Source organism: Platichthys flesus, chromosome 12 (genome assembly GCF_949316205.1).
Source record: "Platichthys flesus chromosome 12, fPlaFle2.1, whole genome shotgun sequence".
Taxonomy (NCBI): Eukaryota; Metazoa; Chordata; class Actinopteri; order Pleuronectiformes; family Pleuronectidae; genus Platichthys; species Platichthys flesus.
The window spans coordinates 8,317,111-8,334,607 of record NC_084956.1 but is presented as its reverse complement, the minus strand read 5'-3'; the positions used below and the strand labels follow the sequence as shown (position 1 = coordinate 8,334,607).

The window sequence follows — 17,497 nt, the reverse complement described above, 5'->3', positions numbered from 1 at the left end:
ATGCTAATACATGTATGCTAATATGCTGATTATAAGAAAAAAATTAGAAAAGAAAGAAAGAAAGAAAGTGATATAAATTATGAAAGTATATGTATGGTAAAGACTGAAGGTAAAGTACAGATACATTTTAAAATGTTTCTTTTAAAGACATTTACTGAACTAGCTTCTCTGATATTTAACTGCAGTCTGTTCCACAACGTAGTTTGCAAAGGCTTCATCTCATTTTCTTTGGCCTGTTGTTGGGAACATCAGTAAGATCATTGAATAATTAGTAAATTTACCACAAGACAATGGACATTTATTTTTAGATATGGCTAATAAAAAAAGGCCAAATCTTCACCAGTTCCATCAAAGTAAAGCACGGTAAACTTAATATTTAATGGTTTGCAGAGCTATTCAGGGAAAACAAGCTATTTCACAATATAATTAAGTATTAATTGACAAATTAATTGTCAGATTAAATATTACTGAAAATATTCCCTAGTTGCAAGCCCAAATGTTAATTTTTTGAATACATGAGCTATGATTTCCATCTCACTTTATGCTAGCATGCTATCATTTGTTAAATTAGCGATAAACACAAAGGACAAATGGGGCTGATGGCAATAATATTACTTTGACAACATATGGTCAAAAACCAAAGCATTTCAAAACCGTAAACCACATGTTGGCGCTGTATAAAAAAATACCATGAATGTCTACATAAAATGTGCCACTTACATCTAGATATTTAAAGAGGATAAACGAGAACTTATTCTGCTGATGTCACTTGATGAAACGTCAGGGGATCCCCATGTTCCCATAAACAAAATTGAGAAATGAAATGTATAAAAAATCCCTTAAGACCTTTCACAAAGAAAGTGAAAGTATCCACCTCATGATGGCGCTACAGGAAAAACCAGGAGATCAGTTTGAGTCATCGGACTTCCTCCCCCTTGAGACCGTGACTTCCACTGAAATCCATCCCACATGTGTCGAGGAAGATCTCCAGAAGTGACAGTGCCATCCACAGAGCCACGTCGATATATAAAAGCCACATCAAAGTAAACAGTTTTCAAAAACATCAGCTCCCACCGCGTCTTTCAAAACTGTCCCGTCCGTCCCCTGAGGTGGAAACGTTAGCGATGTGTCTCTCAGAACGTTACGGAGCATGAAAAGCATACGGCGGGATGTTTTCCCCACCATGATGCTCCACAGGCCTAATGCATCGCAATGCCGTGTGCGGAGATGATTGATGTCAACACCCTCCTCTTAATCACCTGAGAGGCATGCAGCCTCTTGGCGGTCTGGGAGCCATTTTGGATTCTTCTCTAATGACTAGAGAGACAGGTTGCAGATGATGCTAGCTGACGCCGGTCTCACGGATCACCGGCGTCCTGTCAGTGATTAAGTGACTCATCTACCTCAAGTAGACAAACCCCCAGTAGAGCATCTTGTATCCATCAAAGGATGCCTTGGAGTCGCTCCACTTATCTAACTTGGAAGGAATCCATCACACCTGCACAAAACGGTGGAGGCTGTGTGGTCCCTCTGGATTTGTCCCATAAACAAACACATTCTGTTAAGGCTGCAGTCATACATGTGTAGAGGGAGCCCGACTACTTTTTTTTTTTATACCGCAGAAAGGTATACCATTCCCACATGTGTATCGCTTCTGGTAGATAAAGAATAACTGGAAATATTTGCTTTTTATTATTTATTCTTTGTGACCTGAATTCTGGAACTTGTACGACAAACAACTTGATAAAACTCAAGAAGTTAACGGCAACGAAAAAGACTGTACCTTTTAAACTTTCCATTTTTAAAATAACGCTTTTGGGAAATTGTGTTTTTGCCACAAATTGTATCTGAAGCCAAATTTCTAATCATACTGCTCGGAGAAATATGAGAAAGTAAAAGGAGACATTTTTGAAAAAACAGCCGACGTATTGAGCTTTGAACACGGATACGCTGCTTGGGACATATCATACACTTGAGGAAACCTTTAGTCAGTCTCTATAAGGGCTAATGCGTCTCAGTGTGGGGCAGCACAGGCCGTTCTGTACAAAACCCAAGCCGGCTGCTTCAGTCTTTATTGATAGCCGCGTGAGTGGGACAAGTGTGGTGATGTAACAGATCTTTCTTAAATTGCATGGGCAGCCTTGCTGGTTCTGGACAACCCCTGAGGCTCAGTTTGATTTTAGAAGATTAATTTAGCTTCCTTGCTTACGCAACACCATCTCGGCTTTCAAGCAGTCTCACTGATCTCAGGCTCACCTTTGACTCCTTGCATGGGCGGCGAGCTACTGAACTGCGCTCCCCTGACAGGAGCTAAGAGAGGAAACAACATCGCTCATGAAAAGATCCTTAAACATCAGCATAAGACCTGTTAGGACGAAAATTGCTTGCAGGAGGCTGAACCGAGAGACAGCACAAGTGAAATGCTGATGATGGATAGTGTCTATAATGAATTCCTCAATGCAGTATGCAAGCTAGTAAAAGATAAAACAGACACACAAAGGTATGAGAATCCTGTGGAGCATGCGTTTGATGTAGATTATCCACAGGCTAAAATAACAACAACAACAAACTGGACTGTGGCAATACTAAAATGGAGGGCTTTAATGGTAGGTCATTAAAAAATGAAAGAAGAAAAAGTAAAACTCTTCAAAAAAATCTCAACTTTTCGAGTTTGGGAAAAAACTTGTTTAGGTAATGAAACATCAATGAACATCAGAGGCTTTGAGTTCATGAAGAAACATTCACCCGAGAAAATGAGCCCTCAGAAAATTGTTCAGGCAAAGCAATCAAAAAAGATTTTTATCAGAATGGCAATGACGCACTGTGCCTGTAACACTAGTTCCTTTTATACTGTTCAAGGCACTAATGCTGTGCCTTTAGTCCATCTACAAATTATGAACAGGGAATAGGGGGGGAAACAATGTTCTGCCTTTAAGATGGCAGCGTAGGTGGTTACAGAGCCATTTGAGCAAGAAGGACAGAATCGGACGCTGATGCTGTTGTGTGTCACACGTCACGTATCTGATTCCAGAACACTTTGAGTCAGTAAAGTTGCCTTTTTAACAGCAGTATCACAGGATCTCTGCACAAAACCTCTTTTAGCGTTTCGCAGACACACTTTGACAGTTACGCGGATGTGCTGTCATGTGAGTCTGAACACTCTTATAACTAATCTATGAAATATTAAAAGCAAGGGAGCTGCTCAGAGAAAGATTGTACTCATTATATGAATCTAACAATACGCGACAGGGGAAGGGAATTACTCGACTTTCATTAAGTTGGGAGACAGGAGACAAAAACAAAACATTACAAAAGGAGCCACAGAAGTTATGATATCCTGACTGTTATTCCCGTATTGGTCCAATCACAGACAGCATTTGCTTTCGTCTGAGGATAGATGGACGAGGGATTTCACTTGATGAGCTCCACCTCCTTTGGACTCCACCCAGACTATTCACACGTGGGCCACAAAAGCCTTCTCAAACACGATTGGCCCCAAAATCTTTTTCCCCCACACCACCATTTCTGCAGATTCACATGAAGAATCTGTCAGACTGTAGAAATGCTGGATCCTATGCTCCCCAAATTCAACTCAATACAACTCAGTACTATTTAGTCCTCTGCATAGAACTTCCAATAGGGAAAAGTGGATGAGTCATTGCGGACACAACCTCAATCTTTCATTAAACCCTCCCATTCGGGTAAATGGCCAGAAATTGAAACCTCATACATTACGTTTGTTAGGAAGCCTTCACTGCAGTCGGTCCAACCCCGACGATGTTACCAGGGAATAAAAGAGTGTTGAAATAAAGTGAACGTCAACTTCTGCATTATTTCCTCACAAGAGTGAATAGAGCAGTCTTAAAAACTCTTTCTTCCGGCCAGCAGAAGACGTACACGTCTGTTTTACAAGCTGATTTGTGTCCTCAGTGACAGTAAAGTGATCTTCTTCTGTAAAAACCAATGGAGAAAACATTATCTCGCAGCCGCTGCAATGCATATTACTTAAGTCAACAGGCTTCACAATCAGCCATCAGTCATCACAACCAATTTTCTCTTGTATTTTTGGTGTACACGTGCGCACATTTATCACAGAGGCCAAATCAAAGTCACTGAAACCAGCCATTCTCTCCACTCCGGAGAGCTCATTCACAGCTCCACGCTCCATTTGTCTTGTGGAAAAAAAAAACACCACCGCAGCAGATCTGTAATTCCCACCTGGAAGGATTGTGTGATAACAAGCCCACAACAGGTGAAATTTGGCTCAATTTGTCAGCTGGTGTAGCATTCATTTTTCCGAGCCTTGTGTAAGCATCATTAAGAATCAGAATCTGCCCTTCTGCTCAAGGAAAACAGGCCCATGTGCCAGTCTGCAAAACCACACTTAGATGTGTCCGCCCATATTTCAAAGACTAAGTGTCTGCTGAACTGCAGCCAACTTCTGAGACAATACCGGCCCTTTGATATATACCATGCTCTTGAGGAAGGACGCTCTTGGGCTATAGAGGAAAGCTGATAGCCAAGTGATCCTTCAGCCGACTGAGGGGCCGAGGCTTTTCGGTTTAAACCATCAATGTGGGGATGAAGGTGATCAATGTGGGAAAACCAGAGTGGAAACGCTGGGATTTAGGGGCTGCCGGCCTCTTTCACAGGCAAAGATTACAAGGAAGAATAACTACAAATAGCAGAGGAAGTTGTTTTAATTTGTAAGGTTAAAAAAGAAAATTGCACACTATAGTTTATAGGACTCTCGTTCTCATTGCACACATGTCACATAGTCGGACTTATATTCAAAGAGTGAGACATTCCACTGGATTGATTGTCCTGGAAAAGAAACACCCAGGACATGTCATTACCTGACATCATCCCTTTTCTTGTCCTCACCCCCCTCCCCTTCTCCTTGGGATGTCCCACACACTCCTCTTGTTCTTCGACATGAGCTGTGTGCTGCTCGGCACCACGAGGCCAGCGAACCCCAGATAGTCGCACTCTGGCGCTAGATACCAAACAGCCCATCACGAGATAGCGCGCCTCTCGTTGTCAAACACACCACAATAAATGAGGTTAAATGGCACTATCTACACAATATGGTGGCCTCTTCTATTTTTATTAACGGCGCTGACAGCCTCTATTCTTTTGGAGCGAGGCAGCGCAGTTCTTGGAAATGGTTATAAATAGGTCCTGAGGCATCCACAAGGATCCCTATTTATCTCTTTTGCATATTTTGTAATTCGTTTCAGAAATTGGAGACAGCTGTTGTCAACACATGATGCGTTTCATAAATGCCTCTCGATTTGCAATCCAAACGTTCTCCAGATTTTATTCATCGTGGTGAAAAAATGCTGTTAGCGATCGTGGAGGACCTGTTTGCTCCTAACTTCTTTCATGCGATGGCCGCTTCAACAGCGCGGAGAACTTGTTTGAATGGATTTCAGACATTCTGAAAATGTCCACCCTTTGGGGAGATTTCTCTGATACAAGCGACCGTGGTAACGGTTCAATCTACTTAATCTCCCACCATCTTTTTCCACTGAGCTATTTGGTGGGTGTGGGAAAAAACAGGGCCGCTGTATAAACATGCCCTGTGACTGCTCACAGTGGAGAGAACATCAGATGCACATGATTCCCAGCGGAGACACGTGATCGAAACATCTTCCCAAAATGTTTTTGTTAATATCTCAGAGATCTTGATCAAGAAATCGGACATATTTAGGGGTCTTATATTTTTTGAGCTTCTGTACATCGGGGATAGTACCTTTAGAAAGGTTGACCCCCCAAAACCAGGATACATATTTCTTCCAAGTCACCTTCAGAAAAAAAGTTATTTAACAAGCTAAACCTAACCAGAACCCGCTGTGGCTTGATCTAATTTGAGGGGGCTGTGGTGCCTTGGCAGAGGTATGCGCTTTCCTGAGCGACATTCTGGTTCTGACCGTATTACTCACCCAGCAGCTGGACCCCTCTGGTGAGACCGTAGATGTCTATGAGAGCCCACAAGGGTTCGGAGACGTGCACGCCGCTGAAGAACAGCATGGGGCTGGAGTCGTTGATCCGGTAAAACACACGACCCTTCTTGTCCACCCAGAAGGAGATGACGTTTCCCTCATTGGAGAGCTCCTCGGGCAGAGCCTTGGCCCAGAAGCCGGTCTGGGAGACCAGGTCGGGGCAGGCGTACTTGGGCAAGGTGTCCGGGTTGATCCGCGACGGGTCTTTGCACGTGAAGCCAAGACGCAGAGCGCCGCTCCAGCAGCACTGCTTTTTGGTGATCTGGAGAGAACACATTTCTAATCACTGATGATGATCAGTCAAGTGTTTTCTTTTTAATATTTTATCTATAAGAACAAAATTCGAGAATATAGCCACGTTATAGCAGCTCTGTGAGGTTTTGGGAATTAGTGTGTTAGTATTATAACATTTGCTAATTCACTTAACCTCATTTGACTGAAATGTCACTAATTCTGCATATGTTTGGTCTAAAATGTTTGACCTGATGATACATTGAGGATCCACCAAAGTTATGGGAGAAGCCTGAGGGAGAAGGAGTTTTCAGTGCAATAACTGCTGAGATATGCACATCCACACCACCACGCCGCTAACTTGGCTAAAAACAACATTTGTGCTCAGCAAACTAAAACCAGATACCTCTGTATGATTTTCACCTGCAAACGATTTTTGTCTTATTTCGCCCCTGTACTTACTTTGCAAGATAACAGTATTCCTCACATGGCAATGCTTGCCCTGCTCTCTCACTTTCAAGACATAGATGGGCAGATAAGTGAAGTGGAAACTTGTTCTAAGCTGCTGCCGCTTTGGCCCACACAAGAGCAGCGAGAGAGAGAGAAAAGAGAGAAAATGAAAACAGGGGAGCAAAGACGGGGGATGAAGAGAGAGAGACAGAGGGAATGAAAAGAAAAACAAAAACACACTGAGAGAAAAATGAAAGAGAGAGTGTCACAGTTTGTGTCTCACCACTCGACTCTGCTGATAATACAAAGTGCAGCATGGACTAATGTTGATGCTGCAGTATCTTATTAGTTTAGACATCTTTGCACTGTCTTGTTGGTAATGAAGAAGTGGAAGCCAACAGGATGACTGAAGTTGGTAATGGAGCAAAACTGGTGGCAGCGTAGTACTACATCTGCAAGTGATAGTTTACAAACTATTCCTTGCAGATAAATTACTTGTATAAAGTATGACGTTCGCTTAGATTATGCCATCCATCCCTTATCAATACCACTTATCCTTTGAGGGTGGTGGTGGTGGGGGGGGGGGGTTACCTGATGCCTATTTTGACTTGACACGTCGCTGATTTATGTAAAAAATAAAAGAAGGAATTAAGAATTGTTAATTTAACATTTTCTGAAGTGAATAAAAAAAAGCTAATCGGGATCTTTTAAATTTGAATGTGGTTTCATTTGCGGACTGTTGGGCCTTAGCAGAGGACTGCGCTCTACTGAGTAAATTATAGTTTGCCTATTTGGTACTTTAGTCAAAGCATTTTTTCGTGACAGTCTTAGAGTAAAACTCAAACTAGTGGTGTTTAACTGTGGGAAAATAACACAGTAATAAAAAGGTCTGAGTCAAAACAGTCGTAAACACACAGCAGAGTCGTGTTTACCTTCAGTCGTACTTGCTCGTACACAGCGATGGGCCTGTTGCTGAACGTTATGGCGTTACAGAAGCTGGCCTGTCTCTTGACCGTCCTCTGGGACATGTCCATGATGATCTGCGAGCCCTTGGTGCTGGGGTGAAAGAGCAGAGGGGTGGAGGACAAGCCTCCACATGGCTGTATAGGCAGGCAGCGCTTCGGCTTGTAGTGGCACCGGTGGGATGTTGTAGGAAACGGTGCGTTCAGAGAATCTGTGTAGGGAAGGACAAGTTGCTGCTTAGTTTGGTCTACACAGTGGGGAGCGAAAAAAAACTTTATGATTTAGAATAATAGATTAGATTGTCTGCACGGCCATAGGCATTGTTTTACATAACAGGCCAAGATTATGTCACATTCTCATCATCTGCTCAAGAAAAATCTAATTAGGCAATAATGCATAATAATTATGTATAATGGTAAGACAGTTACAATCACACACCTACTGTGACAACACAAAGGTAAATTACATGCAAAAATGTCCTCGGATGGAAAATAAACCCCGCGAGGACAGAATTGCTCCCTTGGTTGTGTAAATACAGTGAACAATACAGCTGCGAGAGGTTCTTACAAAATGCTCTAATTTCAGAAAAGGACCATTTCCAGTAACACCCATTGCTTTTTGTTATTCTACATCTTGCCAATTTTCGACTGGTGTGTGCTTCTTGTGAGGTTTGTTTCGTTCTGTCCTGGAACACGTAGTGTGTATAAAAGGAGGAAAGTAGGCAGGAAGCGGACAAAGGAAAGAAAAGATTCATGAAAGGTGCAAACAAAGCAACTATTATACTGAGGCTGCTACATGTTGCTTGGCTGTAATGAGCACATGTCAATCATATAGTTTATCTATATGTATACCCCCCACCTACCATATATACAACGTTATTGCATATAAATGAGATTTAATTATATTCATAATAACTGTGTCGGAATGAGGTTGTGCTAAAATAAGAGCAGGCCGACATTTGACTCATGGACTGTCTATAAAGATGGACGACAAGACAACGCCCCAAAGTGAAGCCACACTATCTTGATCGCCCCCTGGTGGCTTGCTGCAGTATAGATCATTAACCCTTGCTGCTCTACGTTACTGCACATGGATCAGGTACAAGTCAAATATCTTATCACAGATGATGTTTCTCTATGTGTTAATATTGCTGGTAAGTTTTTTCTATTAGTTACTTGATGCTGTAAAATCGGAAAATATCACGATTGACAGCTGAGACTGACTCGCGATTGGTCAAGCATGTTTATCAACAAGACCTCGATACAATAGCTCCATCCCCCGATCACTGCATCACAGAGTACAAATTATGTCATCAAGGAGGCACATCCATCTCAAGTTTTTACATTTGCAACAAATATCAAATATCCAATATCCTTACTCTCGATAATAAGTAATAAGGTCAAACATGTTTTCTTTTTTGCATCAAATCTCTCACGATGGGTTATAAACTGATAAAGACATCCAGTTAAGTCATCATGAGCCTCTTGTCAAAATCCCTCCCTCTTATTATTACAAACTCTCTCCATCTCTGTTGTGCGCGAAGCCAAGGACACTTTGTTGAAGCGAGGGAGGCACTTTCTCACAGACATCATGTTCTCATGAAATATAGGTGATTTTATGTTTTTTTTGTCCGACACTGCTTCAGTCCTCTCGTCAATGATATCTAAAGTAAAATAAAATCGAGCCAAAACTCAGTGCTAAATAAATCATAGAGGCCTAATCAACACTTCCTTCTTCTCCTTGAGAACTGCCTGTATTTTCACACCTAAATTTGGAAAACTGTGTGGGAGCTGCTTGTGTTCGCCTGTGAGAAATGTCGACTGCAGGAGCCTTCGCTGAGAGAGAGCTTCTCCCGCTGCCCATTGAGTGACCTTGGACGACCAAAGTACCCTGGAGACCAATCAATTAGGACTGTCGGGGTTGGCGATGATTGATCACATGACCTCTGACACTCGGTCTCATTGTTTGTTATAGTGAGCTGCGGTTGAAGACATAGAAAATGCAGAGTTGCTTTAAACTAGAAATACTCTCCAGCGCGGATCACGTATTCCTGCACAGTCTCTCCGTTTAATCACAATCAGTGCGGCCCTGCCAAGTGTTCTGGGCTCGGCACAGTGTAATTGTTCGGATCTTCTCATGCTCTTGTCGCTGCAGAACAATGCTGAATTGTGCTCGGCGCAAAACAGTGGCCTTAAATGAAGTCATAACAAATCCTTCGACCATACTGCATCCATGATGTCATGTCAGACATGATGTCTTCAGGAAAACAGAATAGGACTGTGTATTGTACTCAACGAGAGACTGAACAGAGTATTTCCTGTGAGGTCTTAGAACAGAAGAAACACCTCACAGGCCTCGGAGGGCAACTGCTTCAACACCCCCGCTTCTCAGTCCAACTGGGGTTTCAGATATTTTCTCCTATTCCTGACAAAACTAATCTAGCTTCGGCTGCTGTGAATTAAGATTCTCTGGTCTTTTCCTTTCAGGGGCAGCTTCAATTTCACATCCCAGGAGAGTTTGGTTTAAAAGTGTTTAGAGCTCGCAGAGGAACCGGACTGTATAAGCCATGAATTAAAGTCGAATAAGTAAATAAATGGATAAATAAAAATACCACGTTTGATTTACTGGAAGCAACAGGTTGGTGAGAGCCAAAAGTGGTGATGATGCAGCGGCTGTTGAGCAGTGTTTAAAAAAGCTGCGCAACCTGGCGGAGGAGACTGGTAAACAGTGACCAGAGCCCTGTCATGATAAAAGAGAGGTGCCTTGACAAACGTCAGACGAGCAATTTAAGGAAGGATAATGTTGCTTAATGCGCCACCGCACACAATGGGACTTGGCTGTCATTAATTTGAGAGGACAAACAGAGCGGAGCCAGAGAGGCCCTGGCCAGTGTCACCTGGCCTCCTGCACTCCTTTGATTGTAATCCCCTGAGCAGAGGCCCTAATGTGCTGTGACTTCACTATCAAGGTGACGCAGGCGGCCCCCTAAAGGAGGCAGAGGGCGGCTGTTTGTTTTAATCTCTTGCAAATATGTCATAGCATGTGTGGTTTAAAACAAAGTAAACAAAAATGATTCGCCTATGTCTATACCTTATACCTAATCTAAAACACTTTCAAGTTGAAATAAAAAAATCTTGTAAAAGTTCTCTTATATCCAATCAACCTGCACTGAATTGAACCAGATTTTTTCTATCAAGAGCCATGAATTATTCTTTGGGAAAATAGCGAAAGTTTAGAAAAAGCCTTATCTCACATTCACACCAATCGTATTGGGTCTTTCCTGACTTCCACTGCATCCTTCCACTAAGTTATCAACAAAACTGTCCAGTAGTTTCTATATAATCTTTCTTACAAACAAACATTTAAATCAATTATCCATTTATTTATAGAAAAACTGTTGCAAAATCAACTGTATGCTTCAGTAAAGGTGACAGAACTAAATTGACATGAAACATAGACTTCCTTATCCAGCATACATATAAGCCACAAAAGCCTGTTGTGCATGTACAGTACAGTACAGTGTTTGTGCTGTAAGATTTAAGACTGCAACTCATAATAATTTTCAATTCATCAATCATTTGGATGTTATTTCGTAGGAAACAGTTTTAAAGCTGGTCATGGTTTCCTAAAGCCCAAAGTGACGTCTTAATGTGTTAATGTTTTTTGGTGTTTTGTCTGATGATATTCAATTCATTCTCAAAGAGGACGCAAGAAAAATAAAACACCACTTGTTGAGCTGGAACCACACAATTTGTAAAATTTGTTCCAGATTAGCTCATCAATTAACTCACTGTTGCAGCTCCACTGATCTTTAATAATAAGTCATCCATTTGTTTCGATGTGTTTTTTTTATTGCCTACTGGGGTCATACAGAAATAAAAACTAAAATACTAATTTTGATGAGCGAGTGAACAAGAACTAGTGGTCCCTGTTAATCTCATCGCTGGGATAATCATTAACACTTTTAAAACCACTTAACACGTTAAACTAATCACCATTTAAAGAAGAAAATGGTCCGACCTCTCGGCTGAGGTCAAGCACTAAACGTCAATAGTACAATCAGGCAGGTTTGCCAAATGTGGAGAGGTGAGCGCTGAATGATTCATGAGCCCTTGAGCTGCACGGGGCCCCTGACACATGACAGGGATTAAAGATATTTACATTTTTCGGGGCCCTGATTGTACTCTTGTCACAGGGCCAAGAATTTCTAGCAGCGGCCCTGCCAGCACCTGTGGTCCTTTACAGTGAAATTGGACTATGCGGATTGGCCAGTGTCCATGTGTCCATCTGGGAAATGAGGAATGTTTATTGTTGCCTGGTGATGTTCTGAATAGCAATTAACTTACAGTTCAGTAACATGTGTGTCTGTTTAAAGCCAAACGATATGATCATAATCAGTGAACGTCTCGTAAATGTTGCTTCTTTTGTTCAACCAACAGCCAAACATAGTACATTTACAGTAATTTAAAGTAATATAAACCAATATAAATCTAAATATATATACAATTGACCTGTTGGAACAATCAAATTATTATCAAAACTGTTGTAAATCAAGTGTGGCACCTTTACACTAATTTTAAATAAATAAGCTTTTGCAAAAATGGAAACTTTTAATCTTATATGAATTTAAAGATTATTTTTTGTATATAAATATACAGAATTTATGAGTTAAACACACTTAATCAACACACATGTGATCATCTTTAAGTGAATCTTTATTCTGCCAGTTCTATTTACAATACAGTGAATGTAACTAAAGGACAAGTGATTATGTAACACTGTCAAATGAATACTTCTTAAGCTTTGTGCTTTGTAAAAATTCACTGTATTTACAATGAAAACAGCTAATCTTTTATTATTTAGTTGTCAAATAAATACTGAAATGTGAAAATGGACGAATTAAAGTGTCACATGCACCTGTTACCACCACTGTTTATATGATCAGCTGATGTGAAGGAGATTTGATAGTGTTTGTCAACATGTTCAGTGTGATCACTAACAACACACAACGAGCCAGATGGTGGGAAGTGAGTGAAGGTGTGAGCCACCAGCTTGATACACTTTGTTTTTAATCACAACACTGTAAAAAGGCTTCAGGCCGAAGGAGCCTCCAACAGGAGAAACTTGCATCTATCAGCCTGTGGATGGTTCTCATCACATTCTGAAATAACACTATGATCAGATCCTGTTTTATTCTGAAACAGTCGTGACTTACAGGAGGGGTTCAAAACTTGGCTACATCAGCTTTTTGTATTTTATTTTAAGTATCCTATACCCATCCTATATCCTATACAGTTCCAATACACACATGCAGGCTTGAGGCTGCAGGAGCGCGCCTCTAATGAAATAAAACCACTGATTTCATTCACGATACACTGCAGACTCACAACACGCACACTTACCGTAGATGGTGTGCCTGGTGATCTGACCTCCCATGGTTGCTGGACGCAAGGTGCGTTCACCTCCTCTGCGAGTATCCGGCCGGATCCCCGGGTTATTCACATAGAGCCGCGCGTCCTCGCCGGAGACATGATAGAGGGACACGACGCCGCTCACGTACACTCGCACACGCACAGACACACTGGGAGGAAAGTCCTGGCACGGTGGACGAGCGGGTTGGCTCCTCTGTTGCACGTTGTGACCGTCCGAAGCCTCATCCACAGCGCGCAGCGTCCGCCTCCTGTCCGCGCACGCGATTCACATAAAAGGTGGCGGTGGAGGAGGTGGAGCTTCTGGCTGCAGCTTCCAAACACAGGAGCCATTAATCATCATTATTTAGGGTCTTTGTACGCGAGGGCAATACCTAGAAGTTTATTTCTTATATGATCCCAACCTGACTTACAGCAGTTTTTTGTATATTTTTTGTGCAGAAGCCTTTTTGAAACAGTTGTGTTCTCCAGCCCACCTGTTGACTAACCTGTTTGCTGCCCCTCCTCCTTTAACTTTAAATCTCCTCTTCTCACCAGACACAGACTGGTTTCTATTGTGTTGGTTGTTAGAGTCACACGCGAACACTCTGAGCTTCCTGGAACCAATTCAATCAGCAGATGAGGTATAAGAAAAAGTGCAAGAGTAGGGCTAATAACAATATTATGAATATAATTTGTCCTCAATAGCGATGCAGCAACATGCATTAATAAGCGCAGTAGGGAGGTATGACATCATATTTGTATGTTTTTCATAAAGTGCTCATAATAATTCTAACAATAAGACATTTTATTTCTAGTTGCAAACACATGAATTACTAAGAGGCTAAGCCCCGTAACAGTGCATATGAAAAATAGTTTAAAACCACAACCTTCACTCAGGAAACACACGTTAAACTTTAGAGAAAATATTAATTTATCGCGATATTTATCGATGTCAACTGCCCATGAAGCACAGGTTATTCAGGGATCCAGCCACTGGGGGGCGCTGCTGCAAACTTAGCTGAGTGAAGCTACACAGGTAAGTGGTAGTTGAGGTGCTGCTGTAGTTCATCCACTGTTTGTTTTCCTGTGTGTGTGTGTATGTGTTTGTGTGTGTCCAGAGAGGAAAGTGAGTTTGTTGTTTATTAGTCAGCAACATTGTCACTGATTCTGTGTTAAGATTTGTGACTAGTTGTCACTAGGGTGTTTCAGGTGCTTGTTAGCTTGTGCATTGTTAGCTTGTGTATTGTTAGCTTGTGTGTCGTAAGCTTGTGTGTTGTTAGCTTGTGTATTGTTAGCTTGTGTGTTGTGAGCTTGTATGTTGTTAGCTTGTGTATTGTTAGCTTGTGTATTGTTAGCTTGGGCATTGTTAGCTTGTGTGTTGTTAGCTTGTATGTTGTTAACTTGTGCAATGTAGCTAAGCTAAAGACTGCTGAGAGGTCGAAGATTGGCATTGTCATGCTGGTCATTATGTTTACAACGATTGCGCCGGTTTTAAGTGCTGTACTTTTTGATAACTTTTTCAGACACACACACAAATACACACACACACATATGGCCCGGTCTTAAGTTCAAAAGTGTACTGACAGCATTGACTAGAATTTATAACCCTATGACAGAAACCGACTCAAACCCCCGCCCAGAGGAAATTAATGAAATTAAGAGATAAAGAGAGATAAAGAGATCCAGGATTCCCGTCATTGATATTCAAGGTTGATTTGTTTTGTGTTCGTCTAAAGCCAGTGTATTGACTCCAGTGTTTCAAGATCTTCTCGGCAGCTTGTGGAACCATCAATGCTGATGTATGATGACAGTGGAGTTGCCACGTTGACCAGGCAAAGGCACCACTGGCTTCAGGCTTAAAGTGATGCCGGGAACTTAGGCTCCAACAGCAAGACTGTGTAGTAGATTAACTCCAGCTTTGATTTTTGGTCTTTGAGGATGAGTTGTACATTTAATGGGATTACGTGGTAAAATCTGATCTTTTTACTTTCATTGCAACTTTCAAAAAGTTTAAATTCATAGATCACTGCCAGATGCAATCTACCATCAAAAGTGTAGTTCAGTACATTTTTGGGCTTCAACTTTTTCCTGTAAAGTGATGGAACAACTCGTCGGGGTGTCTCTGAAGTGTCTGGCTTCAGAGGTTCAGAGTTGGCAGTAATGGCCCCGGTTCCCAGCGGGCACCTCTCAGGATCTGCCTTGTCGTCTTCGCGTTTGCATAACTTGTGTCGGCAGCCAGGCCTGGGAGACTCTCTATTGGCTCGGCAGCTAGGGCTATATACTCTCATATTGTTTATACAAACAGATTGCGGGCAGCTCGACTGTCTGTTAGCAATTTGCAACGAGGGTAAACCCATACAGTACGACTCTGGGTATTTCATGCAGCATTTACGTTTGCGATTTTCACAGAAAAATAGTCAAACATATTTTATTTGTCACAGGAAATTGGGATGAACTAAAAATATCGAATCAAACAGTGTGGACAGAACACTGAGGAATTTATGACATGGGCCCCGTGGCTATGGCAGTCACACTTAATGGAATTTGACATGCCACCTGATCACTGGGCTGTCAAAATCTGACGGGCTGTTCTGCAGTACAAGGAAAATTATTGTTCAGTGTGAAATGATAAATCATGATGCCTTGCGTCCTGTAGTGATATCAAAGCAGCATGCTACTAATCATGCACTGACCAAGGCTGCCAACTATCTAGCAATTACAAAATATGAATTAAAAAACACAAAAAGCTCGGAACCTTTTTGCCTAAATTTAGCTCAACACTGCTTCACACCAGAAGACTTCTGCCATTGGATGTACAGTATGCATATTTCTGGAATGCAGGCAGTAGTTCAACATCTCGTCTGTTGATGTTTTGAAAACCACAGAGACTCAAGAAACACAGACTGATGTCTGTAATCGTTCTCTGTCTCTTTGAGGTCACCTCTCATCTCTTTGTTGTTGTTTTGCGTCTCTCTGGACTTTTTCTTCAAGATTTGCTAAATGTCTGTTCAAAAGAGAACCTTTGGCCTTTTCCCTTGCAGGATGCATAGTAATCCATCCATGCACAGGAGTCAAAGTACTGGGGTGGAAGGACCAATGTGAAGTGGGGTGTAGGCCGATGTAGTGGCAGATTAATTGTGCTTTCATAAGTGTTTAATCACCTGTAACCAAGAATGCTACGCCATCATGTACCAGCATGAAAACTGGCTTCCTAGAGGTCCTTTTGTATTTGAATGTTACCTGAACCTCACCATATGTACGTATATATGCTCTTACAGCAATATATATTAACCTGCAATCCAAAACCTCAACTCTGGATTTTAATAAATCCTACACACTGCTCCTTTTAAGTTTTCAAAAATGGCTCAAAACATTATTCACAGCACTTTTAGTAAACCCTTATTATGCCCTATCTCTGCACATAGTCTTTAACTCAAGTGCGTATGCTGTACACCCCCCGACAGAACAGACTGATCCGTCCTCCCACAGTAGATTATTTGTAGATTGGGCGCCTGGCAGGCAGCAGCTGCCTGGTGGGGTGTGCTGGCGTGGGGCCTCCGCAGACATCTTGACATCCTTGTTTTAGGCAGCTGTGCGCATGCTTGCTCTCTTCGGGGATGATCTGTGTTGAACAAAAACACCATTCAACTCAGAGTTTGGCCCCTCGCCCCGGAGCCATATGCAAAACATTACAAAGCAACACAAGGGCATCATATGATCCTCAACAAGGGGGTGTCAACAGAGGAGGAACCCCACCCAGCAGGCATGCATCTGAGGTGAGATCAAGTTGTCACGTAGCATTCAAATGTGACAGTGACTTAAGATAGATACTGAGGAAAACTGTATTGATCATGCAGTTGGCCTCAGGCAAACTGTAGCCAGAGGGGACTCACACCATTACTTACACGCTTACTAATACACAGTTGTGTAGAGGCTTCAGTTGTTTTTGTGCTTGTAGACCGAACAAGAAAAACTTAACTTGATTATAAGCTTGGTTTAGATTTTATTTAGCCTGTCCTTTACTGGTGTTCAGTGAACCAGGGACTGAGGAACTGATCATTGTCGAGATAATGTGTTGAATCACCTGAGGTGAGAAACAAGCATATCACAATATATATAAGATAAAATAGTGTAAAATTATTTGATCTCTATAATCATTTAATAATGAAACTAAATGACTCTATTCTAAATCCCTCAAGTTTTGCCACAGGTATTGTTGCCATGCCTCTTTCAAAGGGTAATATCTGTTGTCATGTGGCCAATGTGGATAAATGTGCCCGTCAGCACAACCTGACACAGACTCAAGGATCAAGACAAATGTTTACATTGTGTATGAGAAAAAGGGCCACAGGTTAGATACTATTTACTGTCAATATGTGTTTTTTAACACTGTTTTCAATGATAATGCAGTTTATTTTTTTACGTTTCCATAAGATT

General features: G+C 41.7%; 1 protein-coding gene across 1 annotated transcript in view; it reads right to left on the bottom strand.

The window, feature by feature from the left end:
- The window catches only part of LOC133966700 (E3 ubiquitin-protein ligase NEURL1-like), a 32,637-nt gene extending 19,395 nt beyond the window's left edge, over positions 1–13,242 (bottom strand). Inside the window, exons 1-3 of the mRNA XM_062401724.1 lie at positions 13,052–13,242; positions 7,619–7,860; positions 5,946–6,267 (exon numbers count right to left, since the gene is read on the bottom strand). Of these exons, the coding sequence (XP_062257708.1) occupies positions 5,946–6,267; positions 7,619–7,860; positions 13,052–13,085 (598 nt within the window). The 5' untranslated portion in view covers positions 13,086–13,242. The remainder of the gene's footprint in view (positions 1–5,945; positions 6,268–7,618; positions 7,861–13,051) is intronic.
- Positions 13,243–17,497: the final 4,255 nt, after the last annotated feature.